The sequence below is a fragment of the Talpa occidentalis genome, unplaced genomic scaffold, assembly GCF_014898055.3.
Source record: "Talpa occidentalis isolate TD23 unplaced genomic scaffold, MPIMG_talOcc4v2.1 talOcc4.11, whole genome shotgun sequence".
Lineage (NCBI taxonomy): Eukaryota > Metazoa > Chordata > Mammalia > Eulipotyphla > Talpidae > Talpa > Talpa occidentalis.
Window position 1 is genome coordinate 8455207 of NW_023601104.1, and position 17848 is coordinate 8473054.

At 46.6% G+C, this 17848-nt stretch overlaps 1 protein-coding gene across 3 annotated transcripts in view; it reads right to left on the bottom strand.

The window, feature by feature from the left end:
* Nucleotides 1-17526, bottom strand: part of RASGRP1 (RAS guanyl releasing protein 1) — a 64635-nt gene extending 47109 nt beyond the window's left edge. The window contains exons 1-2 of one of the 3 annotated variants that reach the window (XM_054700399.1): nt 17260-17526; nt 10979-11163 (exon numbers count right to left, since the gene is read on the bottom strand). In XM_054700399.1, coding sequence (XP_054556374.1) covers nt 10979-11163; nt 17260-17321 — 247 coding nt within the window. In that variant the 5' untranslated portion in view covers nt 17322-17526. Of the gene's footprint in view, nt 1-10978; nt 11164-16368; nt 16449-16620; nt 16637-17259 lie in introns of those variants that run through there. The other 2 variants (XM_054700405.1, XM_037502187.2) reach the window with 2 other exon arrangements.
* Nucleotides 17527-17848: the final 322 nt, after the last annotated feature.

Below are 17848 nucleotides of genomic sequence, written 5' to 3' on the forward strand. Positions count from 1 at the left end.
ATGAGGTCAGGAGCTTCCAGGGACTCATCCAGCTGCAACAGGGACCTGTACATGGCCCTTTCTGACCCACGCACTTCTCCCACCCATATTCTTCTTCTTTTTTTTTTAAATAAATTTTATTCTTATATTCCCCATACAATTGCAACCCCCTTATTTTGACCCCAATCCCTCCCCTCCCCGCCCCTCACCCCCCCATAGAGTGTCTCTGGTTCATAGTTGTTTGTTGATTTTGATTTTCACTTTCTTATGGTTATTCATTTTCCTGGTCCCTTATTTAAGTTTTCTAGATTCCTGCTATGAGTGAGACCATCCGGTATTTTTCTTTTTCTTTCTGGCTTATTTCTCTGAGCATGATTCCTTCCAGCGCCATGCATGTTGCTGTAAATTGCATGTGTTTATCTTTTTTGAATGCTGAGTAATATTCCATGGTCCCACCCATATTATTCTAAAGCAAATCCCAAACATGACATTTCATCAGTATATTATTTAACTATGTTAGTATATTTACTATTTTAGTATATATTTTTTAAAAGTAAGAGCACTTAAGTTAAAAAAAATAAAACAAATGCATTGACAGGCCTAACACAAAAACCAATAGTAATTCCTTAATATCATCATTATGTACAGTAAGCATCCAAATTTCCAATACACAGAATTAAATATTTATATACTATTAAATGACTGTATGTGTGCTGTATTTATATACTACTGTATACTGTATACATATTTATACTGTATACTGCATACATATTTATATACTATACAATATACTATTATATACTGTATACATATATATTTATGTATACTATTGTATACATAAATACTGTATGTATTTATATACTATTAAATGACATGAATGTACACACACACACCACCACACACACACACACACACACACACACACACATATATAACTTTTTTGGAGAAAGGTTCACACACTGACTGGTTGAAATGTCCCTTAAGGGTTTTTTAGTTTAGAGAGTTCTCTTCCATCTTTCCTTCTTGCAGTTTCAAAGGCACACTTAGATGAAGTAAGTCATCTCAGGTAGATATTGGCGGTTGCTGAACAGATAATGGGCTCTAAGTGACAAGGGACAGAGAGGACAGAGGGGAAGCATAGACACAGTAAATACGGGGAGCTCTTTTTGGGGTCACAGCAGTGCCTTAAAGTCAGGAGAACGCCAGAGTCACCTCCTGAAAACACGCACACACGCTTGTAAACTGAAGATAGCCAGCAGCTGTCTCCTGGGGGCAGCACACCAGACACTAAGTGGCTCACAGGCCAGCTTGAACTACCTAGATTAGGTAAATGGAGAGCAGGTTTGGATGGAGTAAGTCTGGAACCCATGGTGCTAAAATGAAGGGAGGGTGAAAAAACACTGAAAAGTCCCTATGCATTTGCATTTGGCATTAAATAAGCAAATGTAAATTTAACCAAAATGACTAACGGCGCGTCAGATTTATGGCTGCTCTGTAGGCTGTAACTACACTTTAACAAGACAGACTGATAAATGATAATGCTGGGGCATTTCTTGGCATCCTGAATGCCCTGGGAGCCTCCTCAAAAGGAGACTGTTCGAGAGATCACAAAAACAAGTCCGGGATGGCATTTCAGGGCCTCCAGTCCCGACAACTCTGCCCATCTCAGTTAATCGGTGGTTCCCCTTCAATCCAAGCTCCGTCCTGGCAGCATCTTTCACCTTTTGGTAAGAAACTCAGCAATCTCCCCAGAGCCCCTGAACACTCTCTGGAAAAAACCAAAGCAGACAACGCGGCCTGCCTCCCACACTGCCCACTAGCTCTTCTCTGCTGCAGAAGCATCACAGATGCACTGGTACTGTAGCAGCCTCCTGTTTCTGCGATGCATCTTTTCCAGTTGCTGCTTTTTGAGATTTTCTGCGCAAGTTAATAAAGACACAAGCTTTTTTTCTTTGTTTCTTAAAGTTTCTCTTCAACAAAACCCATCTGACTTTCTCTATATATTAAAAAAGCATCCACCTAGAATTCTAAGTTAATGGAAGCATTTTTTTCTTTCCTTCATTTCTTACAACTATAATCAACCACGGTTATCATAATTAGCATTTAGCATTAGAAAGGAATGAGCAACTACTCTTGTCTCTGAACATCCTTATTCCTCATTAGAATCTTCAGTTGCCAAGCAACCTTCTCTTTTATGTCCCATATTTGAAGGGATTAAACCAGAATGGTTTATTATCTGGATTTTATGATAGAATAACAACTGTATATGCTGGCACACTTCTTCCTATGTACTAATGTTGAAAGATCATAATTGTTTCAAATGTGAATTATGGAAAATAGTAAATTATAAAATACCTACCACAAAAATGCTAATGTGATTATAGTTATGTAAATAAGCATAGAAGAGAACCTAGAAGATATACCTAAAAATGTTAATAGTGCTTATCTTGCGCTTGGTGATAGAATGGATGACTGTCATTTTCTTTCTTTTATTTTTTTGGCTAGTCTATATTTTCTATAGTGAGTGTGAACAATTTTTCAAGTTGTTAAAATTTAGAAATTAAATCTAAGATCCAAGTTACACTCAGATCTTTGTAAATATAAGAATTTATGAGTAGGAATTAAATGACAGTATGTACATAAAATATATGAATGCAAACATTACCTTATTCATAAATAGTCAAAAGTTGACAGCTTAAAAATCTACATAAGTGGTAGGTTTTTATGTTAGGTACATTTACCACAATAGAAAAGTCTATCTAAAAAGAATATGGACTCGGTCTGTATGAATAACTTGAAAAGGATGGAATTAAATTTGCTTGGCTTTCTAGGTCTTCACACTAAGGATATTGGCTCTTCAAATAAATTACTATATTTTCTTTAAAGAACTTTTGTCAAGCCCACATTTTACATCATTCACATCATTCCATCTTCTAGACATTTTCAGTCTCAGAAATTATTTCAACAGAATCACAGTGAGGGGCGGGGAGGTTCTAGGTTACAGAATGAGGGTCCAAGCCCTTTGGGTTTAGGCCAGACAAAGTTAAAAACAACACCCAAGCTTCTTTCTCTCCAGCAAAACTTATTAAGAAGCTATTATTGATCAGCTGCAACAGGGGAATATGGAATTATATCATAATGGAGTTAATAAAACGGATTAAACTGAAAATAGAACATTCACTGAATCATTGGAATGGAGGCATGTTTTCAAGTTTACAGTAAAGGAAAAAGATAAAAGGAACATGGACACATTTAACTACATAAAAATATCAGATATCTCCACATTAAAATCCCTCCAACAACATAAAAATAGAAATAAGAAAGGGAGAAAAGACTACAGCAAATGATAGTCAAAGACATTCGAAGGCTTATTAGACCTCTCCTGCCTCAGCAGGAGAGCCACTGCTCCCCTCAGCAGTGTATTTCAGTAGATCCACCTGTTCTGCTCCCCACTCGGTCTCTGATGAATCCTCTTAGCCCCCCCGCACCTCTGGCCAACACCCCAATTCTTCTACGCAAAAATAAATTTAAAAAATCAATTATAAAAAAGGAGCATCTCTCCTCCAACTTTTGTTTGCCAGTTCCACTGTCCATCACTTCTTTAAGAAAATGTGCCACCCTCACTGATATTTGATATCTTATCTCTAAAGTACAGAGATCCTTCTGTTTGAAGAACACACAGAGAGTTGCTTTATAAGATAGTTAGATGAAGAAGCCAAAGACAAATTATGATTATTTTCTTTCAATTAGATGATACAAAACAGAGATTCCAATTTTCAGCTTTCTTTTCCACCTCAGCCTTTTGTTATACAAGCACCCTGTACAGCTGGGAGAAAGCAGTGTGCAGGTAGATGGGTCCCAACGGACTTTCCAGGGGTGAGGTTGAAGGGGAAGCCCTGATTGGGAGTGTTTGTCCGTTTTTTTTGGTGGAAATGCCCCTAGCACAGGCGATGTCAAGTTACTGCTGACTTCATGGAACCGAGCCGAGAAAAGGCCGAGAGCATAGCATGCCACTGTACAGCACTGAAACCTCAGAGCACAGTTTATAGTAAAATGTGGTCACATATTAGGAAATGCTGCATTTTGAAGATTTCCTGTAGTTATTTTTAATGTAATTTAATTGTAAGTTTAAATGAGTTAATTTTTAATGATGGCGGTGTTCAACAAATGGCTTGCAAAATTCCTGAAAATGTAGCAATCTGCTCTTGCAGATGAAGTCTTTCAAAATTGCGATGACATTAAATTGAGTGTGGCGTCCTGTGCCCAGGAAGCTAGCACAGCTTACACTTTTGCTCTTTCCCTGTTGTTTTCCTACCCGCTAATCGAAGATCCCAACTAGGTGGCAGACCAAGCTTCCTGCAGACAAAGGCACAAAGTCTAGCAGTGGCACCTGCTTCAAGCAGAAGGAACAGGGCCCACCATCAGGCGGTGGCCCTGGCCGGGGCTGGGGGGAGGGCACTGCACTTCAGAGGACCTTCTCTAGGGGTCTCACTCTCCAATCACTCCTGTTTCAAAGACTGAACATACTGTTTTTGCTTTTACACTATCTCCTAATGTGTTTCCACTACAGATTTAAGACCCTTCATGTCAAATATTGCCAAAAATCTGTTAGAAAAGACACTTTGGGAAAAATACTCAGAGGAAGCACCTTTCCAGTCCTCGCCTCGTCAGTTGTTATTATTTCTAAGTCTCTCACCCATAGGGCACCCAGGGCCTATGACAGCAGAGTAAACCGGTCTGAGCGTAGCACACAGGTAGGATGCCACCTGCAATGCTGCCTTGGAGTGCAAGGAATTAAACTGTAGCCATAACAGATACTCTCATTTTGCTGGTTTCCACAGTTAAAAGATTGACAGGGCAGAAGTTCTGAGGAGAGTCTGTACAGCTGAGAAGGGGTAGAAATGTAGGAGTTGAACTGAGTGGCCCAGTGACTGCAAACCTGCTCACAGGCCGGCCTCTCGCTAGTGACATGTGACTGGATTGCTTTAGAGATGCCCAGGAGGCTGCCCACGTGCTTTTCTAATTTAGCTAATGGAAAAAACCCATTTGGCTATTGCTTCTCAAAAGACATGTACCTTTTGGGTTTTCCATGTTTTACTAGAAAGCCTAAGAAAATATCTGAGATGTTCAAGATGCAAGTAGACAGTATTTCTCAAAAACAGTTTATGGGTCACCTCCATCAAAATCATAGTGAGGGGCCTCTCTGGTGGCGCAGAGAGGTTAAAGACCTCTGGTTGTTCTGGGCAGAGCCCACAGCAAGTGCCTCACCACTGTCAGAGTCTTTTCCTGCTGGTTAAAGACACAGCACTATCAAGCTATCACCAGCCACTGCAGCATGAGTTCGATCCCCAGACAGGGAGCTACCCACATGGCACAGCAGACCTCTCCTGTCTTGCCTACTGCTCCCCTCAGCAGCCTATTTCAGAGATCTGCTGTTCTGCTCCACTCTGTCTCTGTGAATCCTCTCACCCCGGTCTGTATGCATACATAAACCTTTAAAAATCATAGTGACTTTGGCTGAATGAAAATCTCTCAGAATCTGAATGTTGAACATCCTTCCTGCCTCCTAAAGTTCATGTAAGGCTGAAGAAACCGTTTGCCTCAGAGACAGACCAGAGTTCAGATCTCCCAATGAACTGGGTTTCCACAGGTTAATGTCCCGAAACTTCAGTTCCTGATTAAAGAAGCAAAATAATAACCACCTATGGCGATGTTACGCAGGTTAATGCAAGCATTTTGGTTGTTCTGGGCAGAGCCCACAGCAAGTGCCTCACCACTGTCAGTGTCTTTCCTTCCCTCCAGGCGCCTCTCTCAGCAGTAAACCTCTCCTCAGATTGGGCTTCCTGAACTAAAAGGCTTTGCGTTGCTGAGACACTGTCAACCTTATGCACGAACATTTTCAAGACTACCTCTGTTCTCTGTGCCAGGAAGGTCTACTATGAACCCCACCACACTGGAGATCACAGAGGAGCAGGGCTCCCTTCTTTCTCAGGGCTGGCAGTCACCATAACTCTCATCCATGGTAGGGCAGATGTGTCTGCCTGGGGTATTGTGTGCTGTCAGGCTGTCAGGGATGCAGCAGAGACACTCACTGGAATAAATGGCATTCTGATCACTCCTGAGGGCTAACAACAGCCAGGCCTGGGAGCTGCTCTGATGTCTAGAAGCCTTAGGACACAGGTGCCCCAGGATATCCTTCACATGTGAAAGTTTGTGGCCTAACTCCCAGTGGCTGAGGTTGCAATGAGGCTGCTGGGGCAGGCAACGGTGTCCTTCATGAAGCGCGTGTGATCACCAGTGGCCCAGGCTTGGGGTCCTCCCTGATCCTGCCCTGGGCTTTGTTCCCTGGACTTGTCTGGTCTCAGGCCTGAGCGCCCTGACTCTTGTGCCCTTGGCTCCTTTCTGTGTCTCCGGGCACCGTGCTGTGCTGCTCAGGCGCTAAGCTGCAGAGGGGTGAGGAGGACCTAACCTTCCCTTTGCCGCAGACAGAACTGCAGTCCTACAAGTGTGTATTTGCTGCCTACTTTAACTCTGATTTTCAAAATAGGTATACCCTTTTCTTCTTAATTAGTTGAGGTCTCTAAAATGCTTTTAATGTCCAACTGCTCCATGATGTGGGAAATACAACTGTTGTTGTTCCAGGGTATTTCTGGTTTGGGAGGTGTCTGGATAGCATCAGCACAATGCACAGGGTAATTTTAATTAATTAACACTTTGTTCAGAGAGGATTTCAAGCAGACACCTGGTATATGTGGGGTCCAATAAACGTGTCTTGCACTGAATGGAGTTTAATCTCTATGCTAGGGGAGGTCAGGCCTGCAGAATGGTGAGGCCTTGCAGTCTCCGCTGACCAAAGACAAGCTCGTCCCAGGTGAGAGCCCCAGACATGTTCCAGCTCAGGTCGCAGGCGGCTGCTGAGGGCAGAGGAAGGAGCACATGGTTCTAAACTGCAGTACCCAACACTCTTCATGTTTCCTCTTCCAGCTGGGGAATTGAAAATCTCAATTCTCAGAGACTGAATTTTTTTTTTTTTTCATTTATCCAATAGAGACAATAATACTGGACCTGCCCACTTTAGAGTTGTTTTCAATTTAAAAGAAAATTAATGCATGTGGAATATGGAACTCCTAGAAAAAATAAAGTCTACAATTATAAGATGCAAGGTAAGATGTGCCTCTCTTCACACTGACATGGCAACACTGAGTTTCTTCTTCCTACACCCTAGCAGGAGAGCTACTTTCTGGAACGTGTTTGCAGTTTCCTCTCCGATGTCAAATGCTTTCTTGCACTCAGAAGAGGCCAACTGAGGAGCTTTGTGAATTTGGACACCTGAAACCTTCCATTTGGTCCCGAATACTGGCAGCCCTCTCACACAGCGAAAACATTTTGAAAAGCCCAGATGATCTCATAGGTCTTTGATGCCTCTGAAACAGATGGTGTGATTCACATACATTTGACATAAATGTACCAGGTTGTGATGATTTGCCTCATTATGCTCAACTGGAGAGTGGAGTAACTAGCAGTACTATGCTGAGAATGTAAAGCATGACCCCTGATTAAAATAGAAGGTGGGAGGGGGTTGTTTCGTGGGTAAAGCATGAACTATGACTCAAGGATCTGAGTTGCTAATCGCAGATCTGTAACCTTGGTTGTGACATGGGGAGGGTTGCTGGAGGCCTCTGAGAGTAATCTTAATTTGTATGTGCCGGTCACCTATCCTTAAAAGTACTGTCTTTGCTCAGAGAGCAGTGTGGGTGGTGATTAAAGCTTAATAATCTTAAAGTGAGAGAGCCCTCGGTAAAGCCTGTCATGTGCCTGTGATGCCTTTGAGAGTATTCAGTCTATTACCGCGAACTGCCAGAAAAAGGCAAACTCCAGTTTCCAGCAGACCTGCCCGTTGCTTTTCCCTTTCAAGCCACCCATGAGTCCTGTCTTGTGCTAGTCAACACTTTCTTCGATGATGGAAATGTTTTCTGTTTACTCGGCCTAGCAGCAGGCTACCCCTTGTGGCCACTGAGCACCTGAAACGTGGCTTGTGAGCCTTAGGAGCTAAACTTCACATTGGATTTAATTTTAATTAGTTGAAATATATATGTAAGAAGCCACACATGGCCGGCAGCTACCACACTGGACAGCACAGTTCTAACTCAAACGTCTTCAGAGCAGCTGTGTGAAAGGGAGGCTGAGAAAGTAGCAGAAATGAATCTAGTCTTTATGCACAAAAGAAAATTTTTCCCTGCTTTTTTAATCCCGCAGTGGCAAGAAGAGTGGCTGAAACCGGGCTCTGAACTGATAAATGTACCCCCTTAAAAAAATCATTTCCCCACACTCCTGTACTATTTCTTCGGGGTATTAAAAGAAGAAGCCATCTAAATTCACTAACAAAAAGCTAAGCTACACTGCTTTATTGCAAAGCAAAACTGTTCTGTGCGAACCTGAGACAATAACTAGAATTCAAGAGAAATACTAGCCTCACTGTACTATTCTCGGGTCACCTCCGAGGACGTACGGAAACACAGGCACACATGTGATCTTGGGTTTAGTCTGAGCTCAGCAGCTCAGCTCCACTCACTTCTGAAGCTCAACCTCCACCCTCCCCCACCTGCTGTGTGGGCTGCTAACCAAGGAGCACGAACACAGTCAGAGTCACAAAAGCAGGTGCTGTCTCCCATTCCCTCTAGCTCTTGCCCCTTCTTTGGCTTTTTTTCACGTCAACCTGTGGCAGGACTGCAGCTCAGGAAACAAGAAACCTTGACATCTTACCTTCCTGCACTCCTGTGGCCCAAGAAGCGTTTGAACAATCAGTGGCTCTTCTTCCTAATCTATGGCCTCACCCCTGAAGTGAACTTAAATGCTACATGGTATAAACAAGTTCTTCCTCCTGCACACCTTAGTTTCTTTGTGTATATTTTCCCCCCAACTTCTCAGGTATTCTAAACCCTACTAAGGGAAAAGGGGTTCGAACCCTGCAATTCTCCTTGTGCACTGCCCAGCAAGAGGTCAGATACAAATACGGGCCAATGCTTCTTGACAATGGATGAAAGACTGTTAGACTCAACGGGCATTTTATAGTTTTGGGAGTTTAAGATAGTGTTTTTTTGTTTTTCTTTTCTGGTTCAACATATTCCAGACAACATTTAGTCCTTGTAGGGTTTCTGGAGGGGAGCAGACTACACTGCTTACTAGATTAGGTTTTCTGGGGCAAGAACTTCAGAATCAGTCACGTATGTTTCAGGTTGATGTCTTGATTATCTGAAGGTCAAGAAAACAGCCCCGAGCTCAGCCGGCAGCGGCATGACCGGCAGCACAGGAGGAGGTGCTGTGACAAACACCCTGCTAGTCCCTGTTCTCTCAACAGTCAAATGGAAAGAGAACATACACACTTATTCATTAAACAGTCACAGTGCCCCGCAAAGACCAGAAAATATGACTCCTAGGACCACAAGGAACTTTGCAGTTCGTTCAAGGTGGGAACTAGGTAAAAGCCAAGTCTGTGATGAACAAGAGCCCCGGGCAGCAGTGCTCCTGCAGGCCTCCCTGTCTGTTGTGACACCCTCGCGTGCGTGTTTTCTAAGTGATCACTTTGCAACAGAAAATCACCCTTTCTGCTGCCGAATACATCCTGAACTGAAAGGTTAACGGATAAATAGGAAATTAGTTAAAATTTAATCCTTAACGATGAATAAAAATGCTTGTTTCCAAGTGAAAAAGCCTACCACACACAATAAAGCAGTGATTCTCAGAGGGGTTTTCAGATCAACTGCATCAGCATCACCTGGGAACTTGCTGGAAATACACATGCCTGGGCCCCACCCCAAACCGACTGAAGCAGAAACTTTGGGGGTGGGGTCCAGGGATCCATGTTATTTTAAAAAAAAAAAAAAAGGAAGAAAAAGCCCAGTGATTCTGCACTAACATTTGAGACCCAGGGCTTTAAACCGATGTTGAAATCACTGAAATTATTCTTTCCCATGTCATACTAAATTGTACTAAAACGAGTATTCCTGAATTGTCAAGTCTGCCAGTTCTGCAAATAAAGTCTGACCAAGTCCCAAACGTACCAGCCGATAATTCCTAGTTCTGAGTTCGGATACATCCGCATGCGGTGATCTGATCAGGCCACCCGACCCTCCCCAGGAGCTCAGGGCCAGGAAGATAGAGGGGTTCGAAGAGGGGTGTACGGGGAAACAACAGCGCTGGCAATCTACAAATTTCCCATCAATTTTCATCATTCCTTTTTTGGAAGAGAGCAACTATTCACTTTTCTGTCACTGTTTCACAAATAACAATCACAAGAGACAGTTGCTTGTAAAAACAAACAAACAAAAACCACACCAGGCCATCTCTGCAGATCACTGCTTGTCAGCAGCGCTAAGATGTGCATCCTTCCTGGCGGGTACAGCAGATGAGCGCACAGCTCTGGATAATTCACTGTCGACTTGGGTCTGCGCTGATCCCCCAGCTCCCTGACCCTCAATCTCCACGCTTAATAACCAGTGTCTCCCGGTCACAGACATGCTGGCTTTCCTGGGTGCCTTCCTATTCCACCTCAACTACCCTCCAGATTGGCAGGGAGATTATTAAGACTCTTTTGTCCAAATGATTCAAGGCTCTCAAATTTCTGTTTGATAACCACGTTTGCTCATGTAACATTGTCTTGGTGTGTCCCAAGAACACAAGGACAGAAAAATGTCAAAGCACCAGATGCACAAGAGCCTCACGCTCTCTTTCATCAGGAGAAACACCGCTGTTCTCAAAAAAACGAAATGCAAACTCTCTCAGTAACTTTTCTCACTTTAACTCGCACCTCTCCTCACGACCTAGTACACCCACAGAGTCATGTGCCACAGGCACTGCACACTGTCTCCAACATTTCAAAGGCTCAAAATCTATTTTTAAAGTCAAAATACAATTTAAGTCGCTAATCTATAAAGCACTTTTTAAAGAAGAACCAAGTAATACAGCAATGTTTATGTATGTGGGCAGCGAGCCAACTCACCGAAAGACTGAATGCAGCTGTCGATGAGATCGTCCAGACTGGCTCCTTTGGCAAAATGTCCCAAAGACACCATCATTCGGAACTGGGTGATCTGGGCAGGGCTGGGCTGGGCTGGGAAGGGGCTGCTGGCTGGCTTTGCCTCTAATTTTGCTTTAGGGGCAGCTCTGCAGCCATGAGAAGGTTTCCTGGGGAAAGAGAGAAGGCAGTGAGCGCAAGCAGATCAGCCAGGCAAAGAAGAAACTGGCAGCTCCGTGCTCTGAAGGCAGATTGGAGAAGACAGGAGTAGAGATAAAACAATTAATCCCGGGAGCTGGACAGATAGAAGACATACCCCTCCCACTTGGCAAATGCACCAAACGGACTGGTTGGCTGTTAAAGAGACATCTCCCAAGTAAATAACAAGGTGAGATGTCAGGCTTGCAACTAGGACTCAGCATCCTGGAGTTAGGTTGGGCCTGCTATATCCAGTTCCTGCTGTGGAGAGGCACATGCAGCCTGTCTTGGCAGTCCTTAATTCTTAGCAATAGATATATTTTTGTTTTAGCCACTTGGCCACAATCTTGACTCTTAAGAATTTTTCAAGTTTGTCACATATTCAGTCAAGCTCATTCATTTTCAGAAAATACCAGAGATTCTACAAAAAGTCAGGCGGCCTCAGAAACATCTTTAAGGACACCGGAAGAGATCAAAGACTGAGGATCTATGTGCAGGGGGTGAGTCATGATATTTAGATTTTAAGCCAATCCTGCCTTTCTCACAAATCTTGATTATTTTGGGGGTTCTGGTTTTCATTATTGACAATGCAGGTAACTATTATGCCTCATTTTTTTTTATCATTAAACAGCATTCTATGAAGTCCTTCCTTGGATCCTTAGAGATTAAGAGAAAGCAAAGCTTACGAGAGCTTTATATGAAAGTTCCTAAGGAGTCCAATAGTTACCTTCATCTACTCTCACTAGGCTTCATCTTTGGCTCAAGACCTCATCAGAATAAGTTGTTTGAAAAACGATGAAGGATAATCAAACATTTCATTTTCTCTTCCATTAAAAAACAAACACAGGGCTTCCCCGGTGGTGCAATGGGTGGAGCACAGTGCTATAGAGCTGTCCACAGCCTCTGCAGAGCGTGTTCGATTCCCAGCCGGCCCAGGGGATACCCACATAGCGCGGCAGACCTCTCCTGTCTCACCCCACTGCTCCCCTCAGCAGTGTTTTCAGTCCGTTTGCCTGGTCTGCTCCCCACTCTGTCTCTGGTGAATCCTCTCACTTTCCCGTGCTTCTGGCCTGTACCCCAGTTCTTGCATAAATAAATAAATCTTAAAAAAAAACCCCACATATACAGACAAAGAACTATCATCTCTGAGGAGTCTTTCACTATGTGCTATTGCTGCTGGCAACTTCACTGAGCACATAGTGCTCTTCTCTCTACTATGGACTTGATTATTTCATAGTTTCTATTAAACAGGAAGTGAGAAAAAGAGAAAACAGAAATATACCTAAGATCATCACATTAGCTGCTATTTTGACTGACATGATTCATCAATACATGATCCTTCTGTGTAAGACCATGTGACAGGCCAGAGAGGACCACAGTGGATGGTCTGTCGGAGGATACTTTGTAAACTGTCCAACACTCATTCTATCTTAGTTGTTTAAAGGGATCTAGAAATTTCCCATGAAAATTGAGTTGAAGAATCAGCCCCAGACCATGAAAAGATAAATCTTAAATTAGTCTCCTGTGAGTGTCAAAGATAAGCAGTGTGATACTGTCCGAGGAGGGAGCACCACTTCCCAGTGCAGTGATGGGGAAAGTTTCTCTGACAAGATAAAATCTCAACCAGAAGAAACTTACATCAAATTATACACCAAGCACACCTGAGCTTTGGGAAATCAGCCTGCTGAGAGACAGTGTACTCAACTCTGGGGCTATTCTGTATGGGTCCGACTGTGAATGGGACACCCTGGCCCTTCATGTCCTGTTTCAAATGAATTCCAGGTTATACTGGCATGGCAGCGGCCAAGGGGGCTAGTTTTGACCTGGGATGAGTCCAGGGAAATCAAACTGGAGATTTGCTAAGCACAAGCAGTGATTTTGAAAGATCAAGTTGGTGTTAGAAGATTTTGATCAAGTTTCTCGCCATGGTCACCCTGGCCCTGGGATGGCCCCAGAATCAGATCCGTATCTGAAAACTAGAGAAAATTATAATAGCCATGGTGAATTGAGTAACTCAGTATGGTTCTATACTGGAAATTTCCAGGTTTTTAAAGTTTACTGCCTGGTAAGATATCTCCATTTTACGATGTTGAAAAGGAAGTATGTGCCATAACCAAGGCTGTACAGCTCAGACATGCCACATAGGAGATTTGCACTAGGCACCTCTCTGACTTTATGAACTATTTACCATCCCTGGAATGGTTTCCCTTTTACTACATTGGAACTAGCAAGTAGACCATCACCAAAAAAAAAAAGGCTGAAAAGGTCAGGTCAATTTAAGACAAACTCCTCTGAAAGCTGAGCTGATATTTTAAAGGCTGAATTTTGACTCTTTCTCTTTCTGCAGGTCCCTGAAAGAGTCCCCAGTCTGGAAGGACTCTTTATGTCATGGCCATGGTGGAAGTCCCTCATCTATAGATGTGCAAGTGCAGGCTCAGTAGGGCAACGTGACCGCCACTGGTACAGACACAGGTATCCATGTCAGGCCTCCATGTCAGTCCAGGTGTCAGTCCAAGCTTTGCCATGTTGGACTTAATGAACTAATTTTTCTTGGCCCTTTCTGCACCCCCTCACCCCACCTCCTTTCCCTAGAGGGTGCAGCCCTGTAACTTGCTCTAGAGTGAGAGGAGAGGCTTCAGGGATTTGAGTCTGTATTAAGGGGGTTGGAAGAGGACAGGACTAGAAGGAATCCTCAAAGCTACCTGTAGTGGCAGGACAGACCTGTGCCCATGTCGTGCTCCCCAGCTCCTTCCTGGAAGCACTGACAATGCTCTAAACCTGGGGCCAATTGTCAGGTATTGAGATGACTCAGATTTCTGCCTTAGCTGCTGCCTTTTCACCTGAGACCTCAACCCAAGGTAGAGTCGGAGAAGATGAAAATAAAGTCCTTCTCAGTAAAATTCTCTTTTTTCTCCTAGACCTTTACATTACTTCTCCCTGGTCCCTGGTGAAGAGGCTGTGCCTCCACTTCAAGCTCCTCCTGCTGGGGCTGGGAGATGACTAGTCGCCTCTCCCTGTCTCTCACAGATCCAGGACTCTGAACACATCTCTGTCTCTAATTCTAGTAGTTTCCTCGTTTCACCAGTAGGGGAGCCACTTTGATTCACAAGGCAATTCTCAGAGGTAGATGCTTTTACCAGAACTAGGAAGGACTGGGGTAGATTCAGGTAGAAAGAAGGAACTTGGAGGGAATATCCAGGGTAGGAGGAAGAGAAGGCAGTGTGAAAGATGTGGTCCAGAAATCATTATGGAGACTGGGGAGACTCAGGAGACCAAGATGTGAGAATAAAAGGAGAAGAGAAACTAAAAGCCAAACTACAACCTGAGAGGTCTACAAAGATGCGGTGATCTATACCATAAACTAGGAAACGCGCTGCTGCTGTGGTGCAGCCTAGCTGGTTGCTTTGTGACAAACCTTCAAATCACTGTTTCTTCTGGTGAAACAGCTGCAGATAAGGATTTACAAAAGGTATTGTTAGAGTAGATCTAAGGGTGTCTAAATCCATCAAATGAATAGCCTGTTAAGACCTTAAAAGCATATTTTTAAAGGACAGTAGTCAAATGTTTTCTGGCCAATTTCCTAGTGAATTACATAAAAAAAAAACAAGATAAAAAACCATTTTTTTAAACCCAAGAGAAACTAACTTGGAGATGTTTTCTCAGGCTAAAAGTGGCCACGGTCCCGTGGCGTGTCTGCTAAAGGAAATTGTCAAAACTCTGAAGTGGTTCAGGTGAAACCCTCTTCAGACCGAGGTTTCTCAAGGAGGTTAAAATTCAGGTTGAACTGTTTGTGAAATCCCTCTGAGAAGGCAAAGGGATGAAAAAGACAGAGATAATGGAAACTTGTACAACTTTGTTTTCGGCAGAGGGTAGCGCAGGTTAAGGTAAAAACCATCAGGCTTTTCTGCCCTCCCGCCATCAGGATAGATGATGGGTCCTTGCGGTCCTGAATGGATGCCTGATGGCGGGCACCTGGAGTAGGGTGTGGGCATAGGTAGATGGGATTCACCTGGGCTAAGACGGGGCTTATAAGGGCGGCGTCACGGAGACGCCAGGAGAACAGAGAAGCAGAACCAGGAGAAGGGAGGAGAGAGGCAGAGAGAAGGCTGGGGGCTGGGAGGCCTGCCAGCCTCCAGGCCCCCCAGCACCCCTGCCTGCGGTGTGCCTGGTAATCCCAATGAAAGTCTGCAAAGCCACCGAGGGCTCCAGGGCTGACTCCTCCTTTACCCGGTCTGCTGGATCAGTGGCCTTCCTGCCACTACAGGCAGCTTTGTGAGGATTCCTTCTAGTCCTGTCCTCTTCCTGCCCCCTTAATATAGACTCAAATCCCTGAAGCCTTTCCCCTCACTCCAGAGCAAGATACAGGGCTGGACCCTCTAGGGAAAGGAAGGAGGTGGGGTGAGGGGGTGCAGAAAGGGCCAAAAGAATAGTTCATTAAGTCCAACATGGCAAAGCTTCCTGCCTCCCCTGGGTATGCTTGTGCGCCGCGCGCTCGCATCACGACCCCTGGGGATGAGCTGGGAGGTGCACAACTGGCCCAGCTCTGTGCCAATTCCAGGCCTTTGTCAGGTGCCAGCCCCTCGGGGGCACAAACTCAGGTTACCTGGCCCCGCCAGGTCTCTTTCTCCTTCCAAGTCTTTTCACCTACTGCACTCTTCGCTCATCCCCTGCCGCCCCAAGACCCTCCCAGAACATCTCAGGGAAGGGGCGCACAGATGTCCACCCATGCTATAGGAGAAGTGACCTCTGCGCTCACCGCCGGCTCTTGGCCTCTCCGGGCCGGGGGAGCCGCCAGGTGGCGCCGCCCGAGCCCCGCGCCCGCCGCAGGTGCGGGAGGTGAGGAGCGCGGGAGGTGAGGAGCGCGTCCGCGGGGAGACCCAGGCGCCGGGCGCGGAGCAGGGAGGGGACCCGGGGGTGCCGTTCCGGGGCTCGCCCGGCCAGCGCTGACATCGGACCCGCGCCGTCCTCCCAGCCCCGCGCGGACCCCCCATTCCCGAGCGCGTCTGCCCCCGGGGCGCGGCTGCCCGACCCCAGCCCGACGCCCGCTGCCAGGACAGCAGCTCCCGCAGGGGGCGGCGCTCCGGCACCCCCTCCCCACCCCTGGGGTCTCGGGCGGCCGCCCGCGCCGCGGCCCCCGGCCCCGGAGAAGACCCTGGCGCGCCCGGGGTCCCGCTCACCTCGGAGGCTCCCGCGTCTTGCCCAGGGTTCCCATGGCCGCGGCCGCGCTCCGGGCCGCCTCACCTCGCGCGGCGGGACGGGCTCGGCGGGGCGCAGCGCATCGTCCTCGGGCCCCTGCGCCCCGACCTGGCCGCCCACCGCCGCGCGCCCAGCCCAGCCGCCGCGCCCGACCCGGCGCAAACTTTCCGGGGCGCGCGCCCCCGCCCCGCGCGCCCCCGCCGCGCGCCCCCGCCGCCCGCCGCGCGCCCCACCTGACGGGCGCAGAGGTTCTCGGCTCAGCAAACGCGGGGCGCTCGTATTCTTCGCCCAAACCTGCCCCCATGACTCGGGAGCGCCCGGAGCCGGCGCCCCTCGCGGTTCCTGCCCGGTGCCCGCGCCCGCGGTCTCGCCCGGCTCGGGGCGAAGCGCGAAGGGGAACCCGAGGGCTGGGGAGGCTCCGGCGGCGCCGCCTGACACCGCGCCGGGAGAGGAGGCGCGAGCCCCGGGGCACCCGCTTCGCCCCGCGGCTCTCCGGGTGGGGGCACAGCCCGCGCGCCTTCCCGCGCCCTCTGCCCCGCGGCGCGGCCCTGGCAGCCTGGTTCTCGCGGGCCCCTGGCCCCTTGCTGGGCGCTCACGTGTGTCAGAGCCGCGGGGGACGGGAGAAGAAACTAAGCCACATGTGTGGACGGGTCTCAACCTGCGCCTTTGGGTGTCTGTCTTCCAGGGAGCGGTTTGCAAGGCTGGGCTGGCGATGCACGGCCCGAGGCCCGCAGGAGGCGCGGACATGGAGGTGCACTTGGGAGCCTTGATCCCTGTCTGGCTGCCAGGCCAGAGACAGCTGCCTGGCGTCCGCGGGTGTGCGAGACAAGTGGGGAGGGGGACAGGGTGGGGGGAGTTTTCTTGTAGCATACCTCGCCAGGAATGGCAGCCTCCCCTTGTCCAACTGATAGGATAATTCTATACATTGCCTCATTTGTCCGTCTTCTGCAAGCACGAAGAGATCACTAATTTAGAGATGAGAAATGAGGTTTAGGAAATAACATGCCTCCCATCACACAACCAGTAAGCCGCAGAGGTATGACTGGGCTGCGATCTCTCTGACTCCCTGCAGTCGCTGCTGGACTGCCCTAGAAACACACCCATTCTTGTTGTTATCACACACATAACTCCCCCTACAAGGACAGGTCTGTCTCCCAGCCAGAATGCTCAGAACCTTAAAGCCACCCTCTGAGATTTCATTTATATAGTTCCTTGTGTTTATATGCCATCTTACCCTTAAAAAAATTCAAGATAGCTTACAAAGTTATATAACCAGGCAAGTGCATAACATGAAAAGTGAGAAATTAGGCATACAAAAGGGAGTCAAAAATGGATGTCATTAAATATATATATATATATTTTTTTTTTTTTCTGTTGACTACAATGCCCTTGCTACAAGTGGGACCAAGATTTTTGTCACGGATTTCTACAGGTTTAGAAATACTGCAGAAAATGCTCACA